Genomic DNA, 27516 nt, shown 5'->3' with positions numbered 1-27516 from the left:
GGTTTTTGAACATTTTATATTACCAATATACTGAAATTAGCAGTTGTTTTGTTATTAACTTTTACAAACTTGATTCAAGAAAAAAATTTGAAAGTTTGAGGGATTTTTGAAAACTCGTGAAACTATTTATTCCTATGATAAGTTGTGGACTATGAAAACGTCAAATTCTGTTACACTTCTGAAATTTTACACTCATTTTTTGCTATGGCTATGATTCAGTGAATGATTTGGGATCTCGTCATCAAAGTTCAGGTTTGAGTCCTGCCCTGGACATGGTTGTCCTTTGTAAGAGTCCCTTCATAACATATAATCATCACTCATTTTCATCCTAGTCACAATTGGCCAAAGGTGAGGTAAAATAACAAAAATATAATGATTGATTGATTGATTTACAGTAGACTCGCGATTATCCGAGCTATTTGGGACTGAGACTACCTCGGATACAGAAAAACTCGGATAATATGGAGATAATGTGCTAATAGGTCGTAAATGACAAAACAACACTTAAAACTCTATAGTAATTATTTATCACTAGTACAACATAAATGAGAAGATTACTTTTTCAAAAAGTCTTTCATAGTTTTTTGGACACACCTTTTCAGTTTGCCACTCAAACTACATTACTGGCTTAGAATAGGCCTACACAGATTTAAACACCACCGTAACAATCAGATACACCGACAATGTAATGAACACGTGCAGTGCAGATGGTGATTTGACTCCAACTTACTGGTAAACAAACAGGGGATGCACGATGTTTTCCAACCACTCCCTCGGTTAACCCGGAGCCTTGGTTAATCAGGACTCCGTTAATCACGAGTCTACTGTAGTTTATTTTACTCCATGTTTTGTGCCTCTTGACTAATTTGCGAAGATGGGGATGAGTGATAAAATGATGAAATGGATGAATGGACATTCACAAACAACCAAGCCCGAGCAGGATTCGAACCCAGGGCCCTTGGTATCGCAGCACGATGTCCTAACCTCTCGGCCACAGGGTCCGGCAAAAAAGTAAAGTTCCCTGTACATGTAGCACTGTGCCACGAAGGCACATTTGGCCATTTCAGAGGTGATGTGATCAGTACCATGCTCAGGCCACGTGAGCTCCAGTCACTTTATGTGGAGACAAGGCCGGAAAAATTCCGATCTTAGAACACCAACCCCAGGAATCGAACCTGGGTCCCCCATGTAGCAAAATGAAGGACAGGAAAATTGCAGTAAAATATTCAAAATGTTGGTGAAATTGATGATCAGAAGGAAACCCAGGTTGGAGTCCTGCCCTAGCCAAGAGTGTTCCTTTATCAATTTCATCTAATTATCACTCTCCTCATCATTTCAATTAGCCCAAAGTGGTTGACAAGCTATGTAAAATATCAAAATACAAGAAATGAACATAAATATTGCAGTAGTGTGCATGACTTTCACAAGAGACTAAAGTAATACAGTGAAACCTCAATTTTCCATTTTCTCACATTGAACAATTAATCTTGATGGTCTCAATGTACCAGGTGTGCTGGTTAATAATTCTTAATTTCGTCACTGGATGGCGCTGGAAGCGAGGGTTGGTGCACAGTCTCAACTGTTACGTCAGTGTGTTGCCAGGACAGTACCTGTCAAAACGCCGTGGATGTGCAACTGAGTGCGAGTGATCGTGATGTTGGGTTTGTGTGGGAAACATGTCGACCTTCAAACCAAATAAGGAGCATGTGCGGCACGTCCTGCTTTTCTTGTTCAATCGAAAAAAAAACACGAGTGAAAGCCATTGTATCCTTGGGGAAACATACGGTGACAATGTCCTAACGCAAGATGTGTGTGTGCGTTGGTTTCGATGATTCAAAAGTGGTGATTTCGACTTGAAAGACAAAGATCGCCCGGGCCAGCTGAAAAAATTCCAAGATGCATAATTGCAAGCACTGTTGGATGAAGATGATACGACAAAGACGAAGAAGGACTACCACTTGTTTTCATCGATGTCTCACTCATTTTCCCAGCAACACTTCAACAATTATGAAGATGTTGAACAATGGCTTGCTGACTGGATCACCTCAAAATGTGAAAGATTTTTCTGGAAGGGCATCCACAATTTGAGGGACAGATGGGCACAATGTATAGCTAGCGATGGTGCATACTTTGAATAAAGCATTTGTTACCTTTCTGCCCAGATACACTTGTTTTCTTTCGGATCAATTAAGAATTGTTAACCGGCACACCTGGAAGGAAAATGTAAAATTTTCCTCGGTTGTAGATTTTTGTGCATTTCAAACTTTTTCAGCTTGGTTCCCTGAAAAATGTAAAACTCGTTCCACTGTACATGCTAGATAGATGCTAAAAGGCAAAGAATGAATGGCAACAATGAAGTATCACTCTCGAGAAAGTTATATATCCTAATGATCATTTCCAAAATAAAATTCTATAGCAATAACATTTCACAATTTTCATGCTGTGAATGTAATACATTTCAGGGTTACTGCACTTTCAACCACAAATAAACAGAGCAATTCTTCCCACATGCAGGAGTGTCCACAGGGGGGATTCATGAAACAGCGAATCATGGGGATTTTTTGGGGGAACAAAATTTTATAATTTAGCTACCAATTCAATATATCTTCACACAAAAATGAGGGGGGAAACCTTTCGTTTAATTGACTTGTTATTGATTTTTTAGTTATGGTTATTATGTACAGTTTTTCTACCTACCTGTGGGTGATTGCGACGATCGGGTTGAAATGAACCACCATCTCAGAATCTGTCTGGGAGGGATTTGCTGTTTGCATTAATACAAGGTTAGTCAAGCAAACAAACTGTTTACACTGACAATGGCAATGAACCTGAGCAGTTTTGTACATTTTGTGTTAGCAAACATGAAAGTGAGACGTGCATTTTCTTCCTTTAGACTTTTAATTTCAACTGTAATGAAAGATTTCCAATGTCATGTGCCTCTCAATTGCTGGCATCTCGGCCAGTGGTAAACAATGTCTGGTGTATTATTTGTGGTAGTTCCGAGTCTGCTCGTAACTTTCGACATACGAACTTTTGTTTTAGCGTTGGATCATTTCAGCATGATTTGTTTCGCTTGTACGAGGCACATGTCAAAAAAAAGGGCCGATATTTTTTTACGTGGGGTTGGCAACACTGATAAAGTTGAGCATGCGCAGGAGCATGCCCTAGTATTCTGTGCTTGCAACAGAAATAGAATCGTCAGAGTGGGGTTGCGTACGTGTGAGTAGCAGTAAGGTGAAATGGCTGCCGTAATACAAAATCCCGCCAAATATGAAGTGAGATCTGTCATACGATTTCTGAACGCCAAAGGACAGAATGCAGCTGACATCCATCTGGAATTGTGTGCCATTTATGGACCGACAGTGATGAGTGAAGCGAAGGTCAGGCAATGGTGCAGAGAATTTCGGGAAGGGCGTTCAAATGTCCATGACGATGAGCGTACCGGAAGGCCTAGTGTTCAGACGGACAACCTGGTGGAACGCGTTAATGAGAAAGTGCGTTCCAATCGCCGGTTCACAATATCTGAACTCGCCAAAGAGTTTCCAGAAGTGTTTGCAAAAACAGTGTATCGAATTGTGACTGACAACCTGAGGTATCACAAACTGTGTGCGAGGTGAGTACCAAAAATGTTGACAGATGCTCACAAAGAGCAAAGAAGGACAGCCACACGTGATTCTTTAGCCCACTGGGGGGAGGATGGGGATGACCTCTTTTCGCATATAGTGACGGGGGATGAAATGTGGATATCGTACGCCACTGGGGAGTCGAAGCAGCAGTCAATGCAATGGCGGAACTCTGGTTCTCCTAAAGCGAAGAAATTCCAACAAACACCATCAGTTCACAAAATCATGGCAACCGTGTTATGGGACCAAAAGGGTGTGATTTTTGTGAACTTCTTGGAACCAGGACGAACAATTACAGCAGAGGTGTATTGCAAAACACTGAATAATCTGCGACGTGCCATCCAAAATCGGCGGAAAGAAAAGCTACGCTCTGGAATTTTTCTGATCCATGACAACACCCGCCCACGCACAGCTGCTCGTACTGTTAAGACAATTAAAAGATTTCGATGGGAACTATTCAATCATCCCCCTTACAGCCCCGACCTTGCCCCCAGCGATTTCTTTCTTTTTCTTCACCTGAAAAAGTGGCTTCCATCGAAGCGTTTCAACGACAGTGACGTGCTCAAGACATCAGTTCTGGACTGGCTGCAATCTCAGGCGGCAGATTTTTACGCAGAGGGTATACGGAAGAAATGTCTGGAGGTTAATGGTGACTACGTTTAAAAATAGCCAAGGTATGTACTTGTTTATCAATCACAATAAATTTCTTCTCCTATCATTTTCATGTTTTTTTAAAAAAATATCGGTCCTTTTTTTTTTTTTACATGCACCTCGTATGTGTTGCTGTGCTACGACTGACTGTATAAGTGTAAAGTACTGTCAGTTTTTGTAAAGCTTACGTATTTCGATTTTGTTTAATGAAATCAAATTATTGACATTCAAACAAAAATCAATTACTGTGTGTTTATCCAAACTATATTTGTGTGTGGGGGAGGGAGGTTAGGATGAACAATTCTTTTAGGGGGATTTTGAATAACGACTTTGGGGGGATGCATCTATGGCCTTGGGGGGGGGGGGCAGCCCTGCCCACCTGCAAAGTTGTGGTATCAACCATGAACACATGCAATACAGCATAAACATACTAGCATTAAGCACAAATCTCAATTCTCGGCATTGTCAGTTCATGTCAAATATTTTCAACAAAGATCAGGAAAATAGAAAAGCAAAACCACTTACCGAATACACTTGCACAACTTTTCCAGGCTTCATGCCAGGGCATACAACCAGCTTGCGGTAACTACTGCTTACAGTCTATTGAATGAGAAATTCAAACAAGTGATGCCATGATAGAAATGCATTGTCCCCTAGAAGAATTATAGCAAGGATCTTTAATTTTGATAACACAAGCAACTGACACCAGTGGCGTATTCCCCCTGTTACCAGGTTTGGTAAACCATCTTTTTCGTTTATGTACATAGAAATTGCCAGAAAATTAGAAAGTTAACGGACTTTTACTTGCATGCTTGCATTGGTGCTTGATTTGTATTATATATAATTCATATATAATAAAAATATGCAATAAATATGCAGTAAACCAGGTGAAATCTTCAGAATACGCCACTTAACTACACAGAACAAAAATGAAAAGGAATTTTTGAAATTTGCAAACTAAAAAAAAATATTATTTGCTTTTTGTAAGAATTTTTCTGAATATATCAGTTGTCACTAGGTACTTCCATGTAAAAAAGAAAGTAAGTTTATGGAAAAGTTTCTTTTAAGCCTACTTTATGCTTAGATAAGACTATTTCAAACTAGAATTACCTAGTGAGAACTGAACCATTGTACTTTTTTCTCCCCAAGTAGTAGTCAAAGTTGGGACTAGATGATAGTGACAGTGTTGAAATATCCCATATGTATCTACAAGGTGCAAACTCTAGCTTTTAAATACATTTCAAGACTTAGATCTATAATTTTTTAAATGTGCTCTCCAAATTTTATAGGAAGGAATTACAAAAAAGTCTAATTTCCCTGGCTGGGTATATTAAGTCCAATTTATGCACAGTAAAGTTTAAGGTGGGATCCGAACCACTATGTGCCTCCACCGGGTATCGAACCCAGGACCCCTTGATTACAAGGCAGTGTACTAATTTGCCTTGCATTTTTTATGGTTGAATTCAAATACTTCAAGAGATTATAATGAAAGGCCAAGTGACAAACTCCCAACAACATAAATGTCAGAAGATTCCTGTTTTAAAGAGTATCACATTACAGTTCCCAAGAATGAATGGTGTACTTCAGTGAGGTTATTGTGACAGATACATTATATGGTGTACATCCAAGATTATTAGGTTCAAAAACTCTCAGTTTCTTCACATATAATGCAGGCACATTCTTCCACCTCTTTTCTCAATGTTGATCCATACATACATGATACACCCCCCCCCCTGCCTCATCCCCAACACCGCCTATTCCCGCACTTGATGAAGCTAGGAATTTCCACTTTGAGGGGTATGTACGAGGCGTATTTTTAAAGTAAGTACCGCTTTAAAATTCCGCAGCTGCAGCGCTGCGGTCGGTGTCCCGTGCATGCGCACTGTGTACCTACATCTGTTGGGAAGCCACAGACGCCATTGCAGCAACAATCGATCGTGTATACATTTGCTTTGCGTATTTAAAATGCCTCCGCCAATTGAGAATCCTGCCGACTGTGAAATACACGCTGTTATTCGTTTTCTTAGTGCTAAAGGCATGAAAGCAGTTGAAATTCACCATCAGATTTGTGAAGTGTACAGGCGATGAAACATGGGTGCCCTACGTTACACCCGAAACAAAACAACAATCCATGGAATGGCGGCATTCAACATCGCCCAAGAAACTGAAGTTTAAGCAGACAATTTCAGTCCGGAAAATCATGTGTACCGTGTTTTGGGACAGTAAGGGGGTGTTGCTTGTTGATTTTTTGCCTCGTGGTGACACAATAAATTCCGAAACATATTGTGCGACTTTAAAAAAACTGCGCCTTGCCATTCAAAACAAAAGGCGTGGCATGCTGAGTAAAGGGATCATTTTGCTGCATGACAATGCCCGTCCACATGCGGCCAATCGAATTCAAGATCTCATCGCATCATTTGGCTGGGAACAATTTGATCATCCTCCATACAGCCCCAATCTAGCGGCCAGTGACTACAACGTGTTTCTGTAACTTAAGAAGCATCTCAGAGGTCAGTGCCACGATGACGACGATAGCCTCAAAACGGCCGTGTTGCAGTGGCTGTCAACTCAGGCGGCAAACTTCTATGACGACGGAATACAAAAGCTTGTTGTTCGATATGATAAGTGCCTTAATATTGGTGGCAATTATGTGGAAAAGTAGATAAAAGTGTGGTCTTTCATGTAACAATAAAATTGTTACAAAAAGTTTACTTGTTTTTTGTACATATCAAAACGGTACTTACTTAAAAAATACGCCTCGTACTAATATAAATATATTTTGAGATTTATACAACATAATTCTACCCAGCTGGAAATGATTCAATTGGAATGAATCGATTCTATCGGTTTCAATTGGAATGAATTGGATTCTATCAGTTTGAATTGGAATGAATCGGATTCTATCGGTTTGAATTGGAATGAATTGGATTCTATCAGTTTCAATTGGAATGAATCGGATTCTATCGGTTTGAATTGGAATGAATCAGATTCTATCAGTTTGAATTGGAATGAGTCAGATTCTATCAGTTTGAATTGGAATGAGTCAGATTCTATCGGTTTCATTTGGAATGAATCGGATTCTATCAGTTTCAATTGGAATGAATCAGATTTTATTGGTTTCAATTGGAATGAATCGGATTCTATCGGTTTCAATTGGAATGAATCGGATTCTATCGGTTTCAATTGGAATGAATCGGATTCTATCGGTTTGAATTGGAATGAATCAGATTCTATCAGTTTCAATTGGAATGAGTCAGATTCTATCGGTTTCATTTGGAATGAATCGGATTCTATCAGTTTCATTTGGAATGAATCGGATTCTATCGGTCTCAATTGGAATGAATCGGATACTATCGGTTTCAATTAGAATGAATCAGATTCTATCGGTTTCAATTGGAATGAATTGGATTCTATCGGTTTCAATTGGAATGAATTGGATTCTATTGGTTTCAATTGGAATGAATCGGATTCTATCAATTTCAATTGGAATGAATCAGATTCTATCGGTTTCAATTGGAATGAATCGGATTCTATCAGAATGTATTGGTTTCAATTGGAATCTCAACTGAAACCAATTAGAAAATCAAGACAATTTCCAATTGGTGATTTGTATTCAATTGTAAGTTTGTATCTATTGTAGAATCAATGTTATCAATTCATTTATTGACTCAAAGCATAGGTACTTTCATTCTTGACACCACATTTCCTGTGCTTTGGAAGTTGTTTCAAAAAACAGTACACTTGAACTGAATTTCTTCTGAATTCTAATGCATACTACTGAAGTCAGTTTTATCTTAATAAATACCTAACAAGAGCTCTTTCTTAAGAACAAACTCGACCTAGTAGTAGGAATAAATGTTCATATTAGTTCTTGTTTTTCCAATATGAAATTTCCATGGTTATTCTTATGTGTATGTAATGCAATTTGAAAAATGAACAAGCTTTTGATCAACTAAGTCAACCTCGACAGTGTTTTGTTTGTTTATCACTTTTTCAAGTGTTGTGGGTCAGATTCTTTGTTTAATCTAATTTGTTGCTGTTTTTGCATGTATAGAGGAAGAACAACATGTCAATTTATGACTGAAGCAGCATATTTTTCGATTTTCTATAAGTGTGTTAATCACGATGAAGCTACAGAGTTAAAAAAGTTCATATATTTGAAAAAGTTTTGTATGTGAAAGTTTTCTAATTACAAATTCCACATGCTTTACCAGAAATTTATTTTATTTGTTTTTTATGATTTCTCCATTACATTTAGAGTTGTATAGATAAGAATTTTTAATGAGCAATATATTGAAAACAATAAAATACTTTCCAATAGAAACCAATTCATTACAATTGACCAATTGGTCCTGATAGACCAATTGGTTCCGATACAGTGTCTAAAATCTCATATTGGATATCGGAAATAATTGGAAAAATTAAGCTGGGTAGTGACAATAGAAGTTTACACACTTTACAAAATAAACAGATGAATTGCAATAAATGATTCGAATTCATAATTTCTACTTACATGAGAACTTTTTGCAGATTCACCTTCTGTTTAAAGAAAAAACGAAAAAAAACAATTATTATATATGACATAAGAAAATCCATACATGAGAAAAACATGTTTATGTACGTATATTAACAAATATAACATCTAAATGTAGAAAATGCAGGAAATTTTAAATATTATGGTTTCGTAAATCAAATGGAAGTGTATGTAGCTGTTTGTGTGCATTTTAGATTCACAACAGATTTTTATAATGTAATATTATTCGATATATTTATTGTGAGAAACACAGAAGTCGAGTCTATGTGTGAATTTGGAGATGTATCATTTGCATATGAATAAAATAAATTTTATTTAATCACGATCCATACCAAAAAACCTGAAAGGTCAATTGAGAAGTGGAAACTTTTGCCACCCCGTAGATACCTTACCCGAGGTGAGGTAAGTTTTCAGCAGAAACAAATTTAACCATAGGAGATTTGAGCAGCATGGCCTGTGCATAAACACACATGCATGTTCCTAGATCAAATGGTAGAATGCATTCTCCATGTCCAATTTGCTTCAAATGCTCACACTTGTCAGTATCTCTGTAGAGAACATGTCAAGAAAGAAGCAGAAAAATACTACCACAATACAAATAAACTTTATGCATATATCATCTCAAGAATGAAAAGTGGAGAGTGTAACCCTGTGTTCATTATTATTTTTTTGTTTTCATGTTTATAGATGTATAGCAAAACAGAATCCTGAGTGTATGTTGATACCATCATCAAACAGAAATATTGCTTGTAATCATCCACAATAACATATGCCATTAAAGTTGTCTGAGATTTTAGGTTTCATTCTTGATGTCTGCAGATCTTCATTTATTTTGTGGCAGAACATACTTACTCAGGGAACGAATATATATGTATAGGTAAATACATATATAAGTGTGAAGCTGAAATCAATTATTGTTTTTATTATCTTTGCACATCATGGCATGTAGACTTCAAAAATTAAGTTTCTATTTTCCATATTTGTACATATATTAAGTTTTGGCTCATATTTTACATATTTTAGTTATTTATATACCAGATGTGACGGTTAATAATTCTTAATTGATCCAAAAGAAAACAAGTGTATCTGGGCAGAAAGGTAACAAATGCTTTATTCAAAGTATGTGCCATCGCTAGCTATACATTGTGCCCATCTGTCCGTCAAATTGTGGATGCCCTTCCAGAAAAATCGTTCACATTTTGAGGTGATCCAGTCAACAAGCCAATGTTTGACATCTTCGTATTTGTTGAAGTGTTGCTGGGAAAGTGAGTGAGACATTGATAAAAACAAGTGGTAGTCCGAAGGGGCTAAGTCTGGTGAGTATGGTGGGTGGGGCAAGAATTCCCAGCCAAGTGCAGAAATGGTGTCTCTGATGCCTTTCGCTGTGTTTGATGAGGCGCTTTCATATCACGTCGCCCAATCTGGGTGCTTTTCGATCAATGCATGGTTTAAATTGATGAGTTGTTGATGGTAGGGAACAGCATTCACTGTTTCACCTGGTTTCAGAAGCTCATGGTACACCACACGCTTCTGATCCCACCAAATGCACAGCATTGTCTTCCTTCCGAAGCGATTCGGTTTTGCGGTCGATGTTGAAGGTTGTCCTGGATCAATCCATGACTTTTTGCATTTTGGGTTCTCGAAGTAGAACCATTTTTTGTCCCCAGTCACTATCCAATGCAAGAACGACTTTCTTTCATGCCGAGAAATCAACACTTCACAAACCGTTTTTCACTTTTTCATTTGTCTGTCGTTCAGATGATGTGGGACCCATTTTTCTGCTTTCTGGATCTTTCCCATGGCATGAAGATGATCAGATATGGTTTGGCGACCAACATTTAACTTCTCTGCCAGTTGTTGTTGCGTTTGCTTATCGTCTTCATCCAACAGTGCTTGCAATTCGGCATCTTGGAATTTTTTCAGCTGGCCCGGGCGATCTTGGTCTTTCAAGTCGAAATCACCACTTTTGAATCATCGAAACCAACGCACACACACATCTTGCGTTAGGACATTGTCACCGTATGTTTCCCCAAGGATACAATGGCTTTCACTCGTGTTTTTTTTTCGATTCAACAATAAAAGCAGGACGTGCTGCACATGCTCCTTATTTGGTTTGAAGGTCGACATGTTTCCCACACAAACCCAACATCACGATCACTCGCACTCAGTTGCACATCCACGGTGTTTTGACAGGTACTGTCCTGGCAACACACTGACGTAACAGTTGAGACTGTGCACCAACCCTTGCTTCCAGCGCCATCCAGTGACGAAATTAAGAATTATTAACCAGCACACCTGGTACATTATTTCTATATTTCAGAATTTTTTGCAACATATACCCCATATTCGTGCAATAACTACATGTCCCCATGTGACTGAAATAATTGGGTGAATGGCTTGCAAATAACTGACAAAGTCTGAAGCAACGTTAAACAAAAGAAAGTTTACGAACTTTTTATACCCTCCAATTTCATTAATTACAAGATTTCTGTGATCCGAACAATAATGTTTCTTTTCTCAATATTGCATCTCCAGCTGTTTACTTGTTCTCTTGTAAAACACTTGAAATTCCTGTTTATTTACAATTTTTGTCAACAATAAACAATGAAGACTCAAGCATCGACTCCTGGTTGTTACAAACGTTATTTTTACAACGTTGGAAGAGAGTCCCAAGTGAAGCAGCCCATTGCTAACCCCATAGCAGGGCCAGAAGGAATGATTTTGTGGCACACGTATGGGATTCTCTTCTGGTTTCTCTTCAACCCAGTCACGGTAATAGTCACAATGCCGAGAAACTTGCGTAGTGTCTCACATTATTAAAAAAGGAATTTTTTTACAATTTAAATCCATATTTAACCTTTAAACAGCCGAGCCGGTTTTCGAGAGTAACCCCTCTCTCGCCGCGGCCTTTGCGTGCGATTTTTAAATTTTTACACTTATTTCAGAAAAAAGTTATTTGAGCAATCTACTTCGGATAACTTTTGTTTTAAAGCAAAAACATCGGAGCACGCAACCGTGTACAATTCAGAAAGCCCAAGTAAGAAAAACAGGGTTGGGAGGAGCCAAGTCCCCAAATTTCAATGAAAAAAAATCTGACGTTCGCCAGTTATTTTGGAAAAAGGGCGCAAACTTTTGCATTGTTTTCAAAGAATAGACTTTTTGCAACAAAGTGAAACTTGTTTCAAGTCCCTAGTCCTCATACAGGCTGAAATATGATGCAATATGTACAATCCTGCATTTTGGCAAAAATTAGCTAATTTGCATATTAGAGAAAGGGGGAGGGGGTTTCTTCCACATGACATTTCAAAGTCTTATCACAACATCTGTCAGCGTTTACAACCTCACATACAAGTATGAAGGTCCTAAAAGCATGTGAATGTTGTAATCGGTACCATGGGTCGCCTATACTTTCCATGGGTCATATATGATCCATTGGCTGTTTAAAGGTTAACTCCATATTTTGGTGAAAATAACTAAATATGTATTTACATATTTAGCACATTTTTACCTATAAATCCGTTTCCTGATAATCACTAATCCCATAGTCAATCAACTGGTGTATTTCCTGAATATTATTCACCAATCAAACAAAACTGACAGGCTGCTTTTGGCAGTCAGGGTATTTACAATTATACGGAACTTCTAATGATACTTATCTACCCTCCAGTGCCACTTGTGGTTCTTTATATTAAGAAAATACATGAGGTTAATCCAGGCACATTTTTCTAATTCTGTTGCAAAATGAAGATGGAAAGATGATGTGAGAATCTTGAAATGAAATATTACCAGTACATCTATATATGAGATTAACTTAAATATTTGAAAAATATATAAAGTATGAATTATAAAAATCATAGAAAGATAGATTAATACGTATAACTAAAATTTAAAAACATTGTGCATTGACCTACATATAATTAATTACCTTTTACATTGACAGCAAAGTGGCACTTGGCTCTATTCCCCGCTGCATCAGAGACTAAATAATTTACATGATGAAGACCCACAGACATTATCTGGCCTGGTTCCTAGAAAGATAAAGATTACTTGTTTATCATGTCATATAATTAACAGTATTTGTTTCTATTACATTTCTGAGGATGTTTGAAATAATTATAAATTCTATTTTTACGCAAATCTCTTTTGAAATTAGTTGAAGTCACGATAGGTTGTTCACATCAAAGTGATATTACTACTGAAGAGTTAGCTAAAAAGAAAGTGCTAACCTTTATGCCAACTGGTTCTTATAGAGAAGATTGGGACATAGAAAATTTAAGCGTAGAGTTACACCGTGTTTTTGCAATAAAGTTTGATTCGGACTTAATAAACAAGAATGATATGGCAAAAAGCTTGATTATTGCTTGTGTTCAACATTTGATACTTTTTGTATAGATACCAAAAGCTAGGGAATATATGATTTTTATATTATGTGAAACAAAGATTAAATATGGTATTACCACAGGATGGTAAAGCCACAAATAGCATATTCAAAATTTAGGATGGGCAATGCTCAAAATTTGTTGTGTGTGTAAAGGTGGGATTATGAAAAGTTGCATAATTCATCCCCAAAATTACTTTATTGTCTCCATGCTGGATCATACAACCGCCCCCTTTCCTTCCCTACCTATCCCCAAACATGACCAAGCATTTAGCCATTTAGGAATTTGATGAATATGTACTCTATCAGTATCAGAGGGGGGAAGAAGGAGGGGCAAGAATAAACAGAATGGGAAAAAGTTGGGAAAGAGTCTCAGAAAATGTGAAATTTTTGACATGCACTCATAAATTAATAACATTGTCAATTTTTTTAAAAAAACTTTTTTTTTATTTTGCCCACTGCACTTTAAATACTAAAATTTGTGTAAGTTACATCAAATTAAACACTTATTACTTAAAATGTTCATAATGATGTGATCTTGATCTACACCCAGTAGAGGCATGTAGTAAGTGGTTTGTATTGCACTTACTGATTAGTCTTACTGTTCATAATGTGGACTTAACACAAAAAATTAAATAAATAATGATGTGATCTTCAATACACTATAGTCTGCCTGGCCAAAGAATGGACTTGAGGAAACCACCTCCGGTTCAAGGGGGGGAAAGCAGAGTTGCTACCGGTTGTTACGTGCCTGATTTTCCTCAGGTCGTACATGACACCTCTACCTGTCAACAACCCCCCTTCGCTAACATTTCAGGGAGAGGCAGGGAATCAGAGACCCATTTGCTTGCTACGTGGCGGCAACCATGAGGCTTTGTCGTGCTTTGCTTTGTTGTGGCAGCCACCTGTTTTGTAAAGACCCAAAACAAATAATTTGGCAATGCAGAATACCACGAGAATTCCCCCTCGCCACGGCAACTGGACAAAGCCGATTGGTTCAGTGGTTCATGTAACCCTTCATGGCTTTTGACAGAAAAGACAAAAATAGAATTTCCAAGTCCATTCTTTGACTAGAACCACTGTAAGTAATGTCTAATAGTATGTACAGATATGTTCTGAAATAAAAAGTTATCAAAATCAGGAAATATGTGTTTAACATTTTGGTTAAAGTGATTATGAAACTATGTACTATAGCTGTAAAATCACCTTCATGTCCTATTATATTACAGTGTAACCCTGATTTTACGTTCCTCGATTTTACATTTTCCTGCATTTTCAGTTTTTTTCAGCTTGGTCTCCTCAAAAATGTAAAATCAAGGTTTCACTGTATGTACTATTATAATGGACAGCTATGTGCAAATTTAAAGCTTACATTTTACAAAGAGTTCTATTTCATGCATCCTGGTTTTGTAAAAAAAAATTCTAACCTATTGTCTCCTGGCAAGCATGTATTTAGGGAGGGTCCGGACCCCCACCCCCCCTGAAAGATTTATCAAGTATTAAAATTAAATAATGAAAAATGTATTCGTTTAGCATTTGTTATATAATTTCCTCTGAACTTATTGTAAGACAAGGATTATATTGGGATCATACGGCTTTCAAGGACACGAAGGACGTATTTAGGGGGTCTGGACCCCCCTCCCCCCACCTACCGAAAAGACTGATTAGGTACGAAAATTAAATAATGAAAATATACTCGTTTAGCATTTGTTGTATAATTTCCTCTGAAGTTATTAGAAGACAAGGATTATATTGGGATCATACGGCTTTGAATGACATTACAAAGAAGATTTATGTACACTACTACTCAAAATAACATGCATAAGATATTAATCAGAAACTTACTTTTCTCCCACTACATGTAACATCATTTTTGTTATTCGATAAATATTCAATTATTCATCTATTTGACATTATTTTCATTGCCAAGGCACTTGTTCTTATGTAAATTATTCCGATCTTAACAACAGGTAAGCTACGTAATGAATATGCGCTGCTATATCTATATTCTTATAGAGTCGTGTAATAATAATATAATATTAATTTATGTATTGTAATTAGTATTAATTTGATTTAATAGAATTATTTTAATTTAACATTATTATTATTATTATTGTTATAGTTATTATTATTATTATTATTATTATTATTATTATTATTATTATTATTATTATTATTATTATTATTATTATTATTATTATTATTATTCCTGAGACACTTGGTTCGGAAACATATTCCTAGATACGTGCCTGTCTTGTGGCTACATGCATATAAATTCTAACTTCAGAAATATTATTTTCAGTGCTTACCCACCCACACTCCCCATCATTCCCACCGCACACATATAGTTTAAAATTTTCATCCCTGTACTTCGAACAGTAATTCCATACATACTCATATCCAAACCCTCTACACTTTCCTTTCTTCTAAATTTGTACGAGGCGTATTCGTAAAGTAAGTACCAAAAGAGTGTAAAAAATAAAGTAAAATAGTTTAGTACCTTTTTTTATTTGCATTGCATTCTACAGACCTTAAACTACTTTTATACCTAATTTTGACCATTGTTCAAGCATTTGTCGTAGCGTGGCACTAGTTTTTGTATCCTATCATCATAGAATGTTCCTGGCTGTGACGAAAGCCATCCATGCACTGCTGCTTCGATGTCGTCATCCTCGTCGAAATGCTGACCAGCAAGAAACGTCTTCTTCAGATGAAGAAAGAGATGGTAGTCACTTGGTGCCAAGTCAGGGCTGTGATGAAATTTTGAGTTTGTTGGGCCGTATGCAGACGAGCATTGTCGTGAAACAACACAATGCCTTCGCCAAGCATTCCACGTCTTTTGTTTTGAATTGCACGATGCAGCCGGATTAATGTATCACAGCAGGCATCTTTGTTGGGGGTCTGTCCTCTAGGCAAGAATTCAACCATTCTTGCATTGAGAAAACAAATCACAGACCGGACTTCACAGTCGGTGGGCCGATTGATTTTCTTGAACATTTCAAACCTTCAGAAAACTACGAAGAAAAAACATGACATGCTCCCACGCATGCCTATGGCTAACTAACGGATGAGGGACGTCAGCGAGAACTCACACGGTCGAGACTGCATCGCTACAGCGGCAATATTTGCAAACGGTACTTACTTTACAAATACGCCTCGTATAACTCTCACACTTTCTTTATTTCATTGCTACTATAGAACACTTTATATACTCATGTAAATTCATCACATTTTCCTTAGATGTAGGTTTTGTATATTTATTTACCACATAGGGCATCAAGTCATTATTTGTATTAATATTGTTCAAAATGAAATGTTGAATGGCTTAATTGTAACCCTATTGAGATCATAAATAATAATAATAATAATAATAACGTACATTAATTCAGAATGAAAATTATCCATTTAAGTTCTTCATAGAACATTTGTAACTTAAAATTTAATTGGCAGAATATAACTAACAATATATTTTAAGCAAATGGGTAAAAATTAAGCATTGTTCTTCACCAAATTTAATGCAATAGAATACATGCACATATCAATGTAACCACTGCAGTGGATTTTTAAGGGAAGTTAATAATACGAAAACTAAATTTTAGTGTTATAAATTGACAAATACCTTTGATTTGTAGATTTGTGTTACATTTACATTGTCCTTAAAGATTGGTTCCTCCCAAGTAACCATTCTTGATGTTTCTCCATAAGCCAGTTCCACTTCAAAGGATTTAGGACATCCAATAACACGAGGGTTCTCAACATCTAAAGCAAAAAATGAATTTAAGAATTGTGCATAATTAATATCAAATGAGCAAAGCATTTGCAGACATCACTATCACAAAAGAATATTCCATTATTTATCATAATAGTTCCATTATCATTTATGTTCTATCCAAAACTATAACAAAATCATATATAGGAGTTCTAATAGATCCATGATGCTCACAGTACACTTCGCAACTTCTAACTTTACCAACCACCCCCACACCCCTACAAAAAAATTCAGAAACTAACAATAGGACAAATTACACCAACTGAGTTAATCAACTTGTAGGCAGACCCATTTACTAGAAGAGAAACTATTTAAATATTTATGTTCTAGTGTATTCCATTCACAATATATACAAGTTCATTCAATAAATAACCAGAAAAATAGTATAGAATACGACCGTGATTGTTATATGTTTGTTATTTTGTGAAGGGATCTGTAAGCTATTCATAGCTGGAGCTGGCACACCTGCCTCGTGCACGGGATGCTGGGAAACAGTTACACAAGATGGCGGCACCCTTACAGGAGTGCTCGAAACTGGAGCAGCAAAGTGTCGTGAGATTTTTGTTGAGTGAAGGCGTGAAAGTGATAGAAATTCATCACCGTATGACAGTTCAGTACAGTGACAACTGTATGAGTTGATCACAAGTGTACGAGTGGGCTGAGAAGTTCAAACAGGGCATAACCAGTGTTGAAGATTCTCCACGTCCAGGTCACTCTGTCACTACAGTCACAGAACGCAACAAGTGGAGGACTTGATATGGGAGAACTGGCATATTACTGTCAGTGAAATTGCTTCCCAGATGGAAATAAGTGTAGGATAATGCAAACAGTACCAACTACTCCCATCTCTTGTGCGAAAACTGAAACCAGCCATTCTGCAGAGACGACGTGGTCTGATGTCCACTTGTGTGCTTTTGCTCCATGACAATGCAAGACCACACACTGCCAGTGTCACATTGTCTACCTAAAGTTTGAGTGCTTACCCCACCCTCCATATTTGCCCAATCTCGCACCTTCCGATTTCCACACCTTTGGCCCACTGAAAGATGCATTAAGTGGATCGAGGTTCCAGAATGATGACGAAGTCCAATCAGCGGTGCATGAGTGGTTATGCACACATCCAAAATATTTTTTTCTTGTGGAATCAGTGTCCTTATCAAGTGCTGGCGTAGGTGCATTGAACTAAGGGGGGGGGGGACTATGTTGAAACATAGCACTGTAGTTCTTTTGGTGCTTGTAATAAATATTTGTTACAACATATTTCAGGTTATATATTGAATGAGCCTTGTAAGTTTGACAAATATAAAAGTTTGTGTCATCAATTACCCAAGTTTCAGTTATTTGAAAATGTGTAATGGACAAGAAGATGACCTTAACACATTGGGGTCTCACGACGGGCATAGCCCGCAGCGCACTTAAAGTCAATGTGGACGAATTACGGGCATAGCCCATCCTGTGGTATGCAATCGCTTTGCCGATTGAACGACGGGCTATGCTCGTACTTCGTCTCATGTGCGTGTTCATTCAAGCCCCTCTGTTGAAATTCTGACCTCTAGGTGACTCATGTGCTATTTTTATCTTGCACCTGTGACTGTTTGTTGTCGGGTTGATGTACTGTGCATTGTTTAGAATGGCGTCGTTAGATCCAGACTGCATAGAGGATTCCGCCTCAGAGTTTGAAGTTAGCGACGATTTTGATGATGCAGATGAATTTGAAGATTTGGAAGGTAGGTTATATTCGTAATAATTATTGTCGACAATATAAACAGTGTTGCAAACTCTAGTATTTTATGAATGAAGTGAGAAGAGGTAATTTTTTTGGGTCTATTCATCTTGCCTCTTGCTTGATTCTCCTACATGCACTGATGTATTTTTAGTTTTTCCATTTATTATTTTGTAAAGTGTATGTAAAATGAAAATTTATTTTATTTATTTAGTTTATTTATTTATTTGTTTAATTTTTACAGATGACGCAGAACCAACTGATATATCGTCTGGTCCCGTCCTGCAGCCACTTTTTCATACAAAAGATAATTACTTGTAATTTGTAATTATTTGTTGTTATGTGCACGTAAGAAGTATTCTTATGCAAGATTCAAAAGATGTATTGATAGTTTATGTAGTTAATTATTGAAATTTCCAGATTACGAACTTAAAATATCTCTATATTAACATTTGTTACAATGTTGTACTTTTTTCTTCTTCACAAAACATTGCTGAAAAAAATATTAAAAAACGTCTGAAAATGAAAATAAAATTTAACAAATTTTTGTTCATTGAAAAGAGGAAGTTTTGTAGATTTAAGAAATATGTGGTAAATAAAAACAAATTAAAAATATTTTTTCTATGATTTTTTGAAAAACAACCAAAAACCGCAGACCAGAGGTAACAATGCTGTATTATGAGGACAGACCCGAATGTGTTAAGTAACTACTCCCTCTGTCCCATAATTATTGTCTGGTACACTTTTGTTTGTTGTCCCATAATAATTGTCCGATATGCAAACTGTGACATTGGTGTATACAGAAGAAGAAAATGAAACACGGGAATGAGTCATACAATGTTGTACTCAAGGATCAGTACCAATTGGCAGATCAAGTATCCAAAAGAACATAAATAAAAAGTCACCATTTTGGCATACCGGACTATAATTATGGGACAGAGGGAGTACAATATAATATTGCTGTATTGCATTTTGGCCACTTTACATAACTTTTCTTCCACTAGACGTTATTGTGATTATGAATATAAAAAATGATTGGGTAAACATAACAAATAAATAATATTCACAAAAATGTTGTGGCTAAAGCTCTGTGTCTTTCATGAGACAAAACTCAAAGCACTAAGTACTCGAAGTGGAAATTCCTGGCTGAGGATGAGGGCACTTGATTTGAGTTTGGGGGTATAGTGGAACCACAAGCAAAGAAACCTGCGCAGACCCCATCGCGCTGGCGGGTGGGGGGAAAAGACAGGAGGAAGGAGCCTTCAGAGCAGCCAACGTCAGTGTTGCCAGACCTATTGATTTCTCGGTAGGATTCCATAATAAACTATTGCTATGGCACCTCCGACGGCCTGCTCAAAAACACGTTTCCTGCTCATCTTACTTGAACATGGAGGGGAGAGTGGAACTCCACTCAGCCAAGAAAAGTGCTGTTTGAACTGTGAAATTATGCCAAACTATGTGCTAGGACATTATTATTATTTTATTACTACATTACCATGGGCGTCCGGAAGGGGGGCGTGCCCCCCCTGGAAAATGAAAGTCAACCAAAAATTATATATTTTTCACATATAATTTCATTTCAGCTGCAATAATGTGTGTTAATTATTGCATGAATATGATACATTGAAATTTAAGCAATGTTTTTTGAGGGAACAACACTATTATTGGAGAAAATGTGCCTTCTTTGCCCCCCCCTGGAAAAAAATACCTTCCTTGCCCATACCTGGAAAAAATCCTGCGGACGTCCATGTACATTACTATTTTTAGATGGTTGTATTTTATCCCACCCGAAAATCTATTTCTATTTTAGTTATTTTACGTCGCTTTTGTGCCTCTACGGGTAAGTATGACAACAAGGATGAATGAAAAACTGATGAAATGGATGAAGTGACACAAACACAGTGAAACAAACGTCCTTGCCTTACTAAGTAGAAATACTGACTTTGTAGCGTGGGCAAATTATTTTATATATGTATGTGTGTGTGTGTGTGTGTGTGTGTAATGTATATATATTAAATGCAGCAACATAGAGGCAGCATAGTTCAATTACGAAGGAAATAATGCACCCCCTTCCCCGTAGTTGCTTGGAACTTTCATCAGCTTGAAAATACTTAATTTTCTATCCTTAATATACTATTCTATACTTAAATACTTAATTTTCTACAAAATTATAAAGCGGCATGGACGTCCAGAAGGAAGTGCAAGGATGGTCGCCACCCACTCCCCTTCTGGAAAATGAATGTTGACATAAAAGTACCTATTATTTCACACGTATGAGTTGATTTCAGTCACAGTAGTTTACATCCATTATTATAATAGGGATGTAGGAACGTGATAATTTCAAACTCAAGTGGTGTTTTCTGAGAGGGCAACATTATACGGGGTATTATGCCTCGTTTACCCGCCTGATAAAAATACATTGTTTCCCCCTCGCTGGAAAAAATCTGCAGACATCCTCTTGCCCCCCAGTGCGCACGCCTATGGCGCCCCCGAGAAGGTCGTTCATCCGCTACAATTAGATCATCGGATTTTGTAGCAGATCTTCCGGTTTCCCAAGGAACGATCTCCCGATTTTTTCAAGTCTGACCTGGCAACACTGCCCCGAGCACCGATAACGGCAGGGAAGATGCGCGAACGCTTTTGAGGGAAGGTTTTTTTCCTTGTGGTCGAGCTATAGGCAGAGGGATGCTTGTATGGATCAGCATGAAGACAGTGTAGTGTGTGGGGAATGCTTTATGAAAATTGTATTACCCCTCCATTGGTCACACTGTATCTCTCAGATACGTGTGACTAAATAACCCATGGTACTCTACTGACTGCCGGCTTCACTACTGAGGGACATCATCCAACCAGTTATTGGGTGATGTGTGGTCAGCACGGTGAACCCCGAGTCGCTGAGACTGGGTTACACTATTCATTCATAGCTCGCCAATTTCCTATGATGGTGGGTGGCCAATGGTCCCCTGCACAGGCCGAAATGTTAGAAGAAATGTTGTTAAGCTTTTCCTCCAGGAGACTTGAACCTGTGTGCATCCCATAGCCGGAGCCCAAAGCATTACACCTTAGACTGCACGGCCAAGGTGTGGGACATACATGTGACTAACATTGTTTATTTTCTAAGAAGTGATTAGGCATGTGGTTCTAAACTTCTCAGTAGGTTCTTTCCTCCTTGTCCAAATACAGCAGACCACAGTCTCCGCCTGGCACCCCTTCATGTCTGGGCTTAGCAGCCTGTTTGTATCTGAGATACAGAGAGACTGATTTCGTTCGGGTTAATGGTAGCACAGGTCTGCTTCAACCATTTGAATCTGGAAAAATTTGCTGAACTCATTCATTGCTTGCTCTGATGCAGTGAATACGATGATATCAGTGATGAAGGGTCTTGCAGCAATTGTGATAATGTAGAGGAAAGAAAAGGTGGTTCGTAAAGTGAACTGCAATGTGATGACAATTGCAATGAGCAGTAGAGAGGCACACGTAAATACATTTTTGTAGGTGCCAATTAATATCATATGTGTAGTGGAACCACAGCCAAAAGAGCCTGTGCAGACCTGCGACTCCTGTGCATCATTCTCCTACATGGAGGGGAGGGGCAGAGTGGAGCATGTTTACTTATGGCACGAGTTCAACCAATGGAGGGGAAGGTGTGGAGACTTTTGGTCAAAGCTTCTTTTTACTTGTGGTCGTTCTATAGTGAAGAAATATTTTAAAGATGTTTAAGAATCATTACATGTAGGAATAAAATAAAGTAAAAGTTAAAAAGTAATCATATTTTATTAAACTGTACTTGTTTCTCTTAGATACAGCATGACTGATCATGTTACTTTTCCAGGTATGACCGATGACTGGGAGGATAACACTTCCCATTCCCCACACTTTGAGCACTGATCAAGATTTGTAACTGAAATTTTACTGTTATAAAAAAATATATAAATAGAGGTAGAAGGTACAGTCAACAGCAAAGATAATGGTAAGCGAATTGTCCACCACTATTTTCATTACTTTTTTATTCTACATCCTGTGTTGTTTAAAGGAATGAAACTATGTTGGTTCGAAGCAGGCATTGTTCTCTGCTTATTGACGTATTTATTTCAATTCATTGTTATCACAATGTGTAATACAGACCAAATGAAAACGGTGGTTTACAATTTGCATACTGTTTCTTTCGCCGTTGGGTGTACCAGTCAATGATCATTTGCATGATCTTACAATGAGATTTAACCATCAATTTGTATACAATATTTCCATCCCAAAAAATGTGTTTTCTGAACTCATGATTGACTTCCAAATGAAGTTAAGAAAATATTAATATTTTATATATTTTAACTTCAATGATCACATTACATATACTACTAAACGAGCCATGCATCTCCTTGGTATTCTGTACAGGTTCCCTGAAATCCAAAACCAATCAGCCATTAGCATATTTTTCAAATCCTTTATCTCTCCCATTCTTGAATACTGCTCCCCCATCTGGACTATGGCTTCTAAAACTAATCTTTCCAGGATTGATTCTGTCCTCAGCTTTTTCCTCGCCATTGCTCGCCATAGAATTCCTTCTCTCAGACACCTCCATAAAACAGATATTATGTCTACTTTGAAGATCCAGTCACCACACACTCGTGACGAACTAGCAGACGAACTAGATTTTTGCATAAAATCATTAATGGCAAAATTAAAACCGAATTCCTTGTCAACCAATTTCATCTACGAGTACCCGCACAGCCAACCCGCAACGTAAAGCTCTTTCACATTCCCGCTACAAGGCTCTCTCTCCTACAGCAGTCTCTCTACTATAGGCTCCCCCACTTATATAATAACCTGCCTGTAAATACCGATATTTTCTTGTCAGAACACAGGTTTCGACAATCGCTAAGAATCAGTGGCGTGCGGTGATAAATCAGGCAGGGGAACAGGTCACCTGCACTTGCTCCCCATTGCATGGGTGTCTTAATATAATACAATAGATCAAGTAAAATTCAACCCTTATTGAAATGTCAGAAGTGACAAACATGAGGCACTTTAAAATTATATGACAATAATAATTTTAAAGCAAATGTGATATAATATAAAGAAAACATTAAAAATAAAATTGTTGATGCGCAACAAAGAAAAGTTTGATATAAATTTGTGAGTCATCAGAGAAAGAAAATAATATTTTGTCATGACCTGTTTCATCTCTTTATTCGTAGATTAAGTTGACGTTTTTTCATAGAGTTGAGTATTCTTGTAATTCAAACTTTCTCAATCCAATAATGGCACACAGATGGTTGAGTTTTTCATGACATTCGCTAGATTAGTCAGGGTGGCTACTGTAGGACCATAATAAAATTCAAGTATAATTCCCGGTTTTCAAAGCGAACTTTACAAAAATTCAAGCAGATGTTTTCTCTATTTCAAACTAAGGTTTTACAGTCTCTCACCACCCACACACATACACACAAACAAATACTTATATTAACAATATATGGTTTGTGCGATTCCAATGAATCCAATAATTCTAATTCACTTGGACGGTACATATATATAATTTAAGGTGCGGATTTTACATTTGTCATTTCACATAGCTACTCGGCAGTGGCGTGCCCAAGGGGGGGTTGGTAGGGGTTATACCCCCCTTTGGCCCAATATTCCTAAAAAAGGAACGTCAATGGTAGGAAAATATGACAAAATTAGGGCGGACTACCGAGAAAAAGTATAGGTAACCCCTCCCTTACAAAAATCCTGGGCACGCCACTGCTACTCGGGACTACAAATACATCTACAAACACAAGTCACATATGTTACGGGAAATAGTAATCTACGAAAAATTGTTAATTCTATAAGAATTTTAAATTTACCTAATCAACTTCAAGATATTTTATCTTGCAATAATCTTCAGTCTATCAGATGGATTGTTCTTCAAAGAACACTAACAAAGCAAATGGATTGAGAGAATTCTGTTTTATTTTCCACGCAGCTTTATTTACCTTCCTCAATAAAAATAAAACCTAAACTGTGAAAAACTTGTTTCAGGTCATTAATAAATATGTATAAATTCAATGGAATTGGGATTATAAAAAGTTGCAATTTTTCATGTCTACAGAGAAAATTTCAAGCAGAATTCACGCACAATTCCCGGAGCCAATAATTCATGCATAATTCCCAGAATTCAAGAAATACCCGGTGAGTAGCCACCCTGTTAGTAGAAGTTGTTAATGTGACAAAACCCGACCTGTTCCAGACTCCCATCTCAGGATCAAACAAGGACAACAATATAATTTGCCACTGGAAGAATATCCAGTTAATAATTTACAGAGTTGTAGTAACTTGTTTGAAAATGCTCTGTGTGTGATTTCGTTTTAGTTTTTAATTCAGTTAGAATATGTGTTGGTTTGTTGTATTTTCTGCAAAGTTGAATGAACTAAAGGCTTTCGTCCTCAGCTGGTCGATCATACAACACTCGCAACATTCGCTTCTTGTCCTGCCACTGCGTGCCTTCGAACTTTGGTCTTGGGGTTGGTGGAACAGGTGGATGTGAGCTGTTCCCTCGGAAGCTATTTCCCAGCATTTAGCCAAGGCATTTAGCAGACGCTTAGACTGTAGAAGATTTTTCCAGTTCGTTATGAATGTCAGATGCAAGTTCTCAACGAGATTAGGAAGTTATAGACTTTCTACACTCAAATGTATCACTTGTGACGCGATTAAACTTCAGCACATAGCAAAAACTGGAAGAAAAGCGAATCCGCAATATCTCTCTGAGGGAACAGCTAGAGTGTTCAGCTTCCGTGGTGTCGTGGGGATCGTTTACCTTCGCGCATGGTCGGAAATACTCGGCTTCAGACAGTAGAGGGCATGATACTAAGAGACCATGGTAGAGCATGGGGTGAGAACCATGATGCGTTGGAGGTAGATGACATCAACAAAGGTCCAGCCACGGTGAAAGATTTTCTTCAGTGTTACTTTTGGAAACGTTGATTTCGAGAGAAAAGTGTTCTTATTATGTTAATATAAATAATTTAAATAGCCCAAAAGCGCAGTAAGTAGGAGGGAACAGCCTGTTCCCTGTGTTCCATGGAGGGACCGCCACTGCTAAGAATGTATGTGTATTTTTTCGTCTGCCATCTTGTATTGTCTTTTTTCGTTGTTGTTATTTTTATTTTTGTTTTATTTTCTTCTTGTTGCTACAGTTTCAGTATAAAATGGTCTTTCAGTACTGTATCTGAAACTTTAATTAAATAAATAAATAAATAAATATGTTTAACTCACCTACAACTTGAATATGCACCCTGCATGATGCTGTGGTGTTGCTGATAGGACTATGAGCATGGAAGGTTACGATTGTTGTTCCTGCAGGAATGTCACTCTCCAAATGCTTGCCCCATGGTGGATCAGCATCCACGTATCTTTTAATATGCAACAGAAATAAAACATCTTTGAAACATTTCACAGTTACATTAATATGAGCTAATATCTAGAAGCAGACTTAATTCAGGAAATGCATGTTACTTTTATCGCAATAAACTTTTATCTTCACATATAATATTTAAGAAACAAAGTTAAAATATACAAAACAGTAATTTTGCCTGTAGTATTATATGGATGTGAAACTTGGTCCCTTACATTAAAGGAGGAACATAAATTAAGAGTATTTGAAAATAAGATCCTTAGGAAAATATTTGGACCTAAAAGGGATGAGGAGACAGGTGAGTGGAGAAGGTTACATAGTGTAGAATCTGTATTCCTCTCCAGATATTATTAGAATAATTAAATCAAGAATGACTTAGGTGGGCAGGCCATGTGGCACGAATGGGAGAGGGAAGAGGAGTTTACAGGATTCTTGTTGGGAAACCTGATGGTAAGAGACCTGTACGAAGGCCAAGATGAAGATGGAGGGATAACGTTGAGATGGACCTAAAGGAAATCGATAGGGATGGGAAAGAGTGGATTGACATTGCCCAGGATAGGAACAGATAGAAGGCTTGTGTTGCTGGAGCCATAAACCTTCAGGTATAAGAAGACTAGAGAGCCTTAGTTAGTTAGTATCTAGAATAATACATATTGATTATCTGGATTGAACAAAAAATTCAATGAAAAAAATGTGCAAACCAAAACAACTTAATTTAAAAGGCAATCAACTTGGTCTGGTCTGTTGTGTTGTGTTCTTTTCCTTGATAGTTAAAAGTCAACTTTGGGCTTAAAAATATATTTGAGGTTTTCCACAGATTGGTGATATATTTCCAAATGGCTATATGCATCTTTTGAGAAGGATTTTTTTTGTTGTTGTTGTTGTTCAGAAACATTGTCATTTTCCTAAGCTCATATGAATTTGTGCTTTGGGCTTGATTATTCTTTTGCTTATCAATATACTTCATATTAATTTACCATTTTGATGACAAAAGTAAGTTGGAAATGATCTGTCAAATTTCATAACATTCTAATTGCCTGTTATTTTATATTTTGAATTTTTTCCTTTCTCTTGTTTTCATAACAATGCTTTTTTTCATAGTTTAGTGGCTTTCCCCTTCCCTATTCAGTGTCTACTTGGCTAGCTATTTTAAATGTTTACAGAACTATGAATCGGTACCCACTAGACTAGCAAGTTGCTTATTTTAATGTGTCTCCTAATGACTATTTAAATACGTCCTGATCAGAGGTGTGGCGTGAATGTAACCGGTGTTACCACAGATAACAGCAAAATGTAAAGAAATTAAAAAGTTTTTTCAATAAAATAGCAACATTGTTAAATATGTTAACCGACAGCGTTGCAGTCGAGTGTATATTGCAGAGGACATTATTTCTGCAGCTGACAGGAGAGGAGAGGCAGGCCGTTCCGCTACCCTCAAGAGGAAAGGGCGC

At 37.3% G+C, this 27516-nt stretch overlaps 1 protein-coding gene across 3 annotated transcripts in view; it reads right to left on the bottom strand.

The window, feature by feature from the left end:
- LOC145981619 (uncharacterized) overlaps positions 1-27516 on the bottom strand; it is a 427540-nt gene that overhangs the window by 10916 nt on the left and 389108 nt on the right. For all 3 annotated transcript variants that reach the window (XM_083114992.1, XM_083114994.1, XM_083114993.1), the window contains 5 exons: positions 25927-26063; positions 16806-16945; positions 12734-12836; positions 8788-8813; positions 4800-4874 (listed from right to left, as the gene is read on the bottom strand). In XM_083114992.1, coding sequence (XP_082971118.1) covers positions 4800-4874; positions 8788-8813; positions 12734-12836; positions 16806-16945; positions 25927-26063 — 481 coding nt within the window. The remainder of the gene's footprint in view (positions 1-4799; positions 4875-8787; positions 8814-12733; positions 12837-16805; positions 16946-25926; positions 26064-27516) is intronic.

This window comes from Lepisma saccharinum, chromosome 29 (assembly GCF_977018435.1).
Source record: "Lepisma saccharinum chromosome 29, izLepSacc3.1, whole genome shotgun sequence".
Lineage (NCBI taxonomy): Eukaryota > Metazoa > Arthropoda > Insecta > Zygentoma > Lepismatidae > Lepisma > Lepisma saccharinum.
This window is presented reverse-complemented; position numbering and strand designations above follow the sequence as displayed.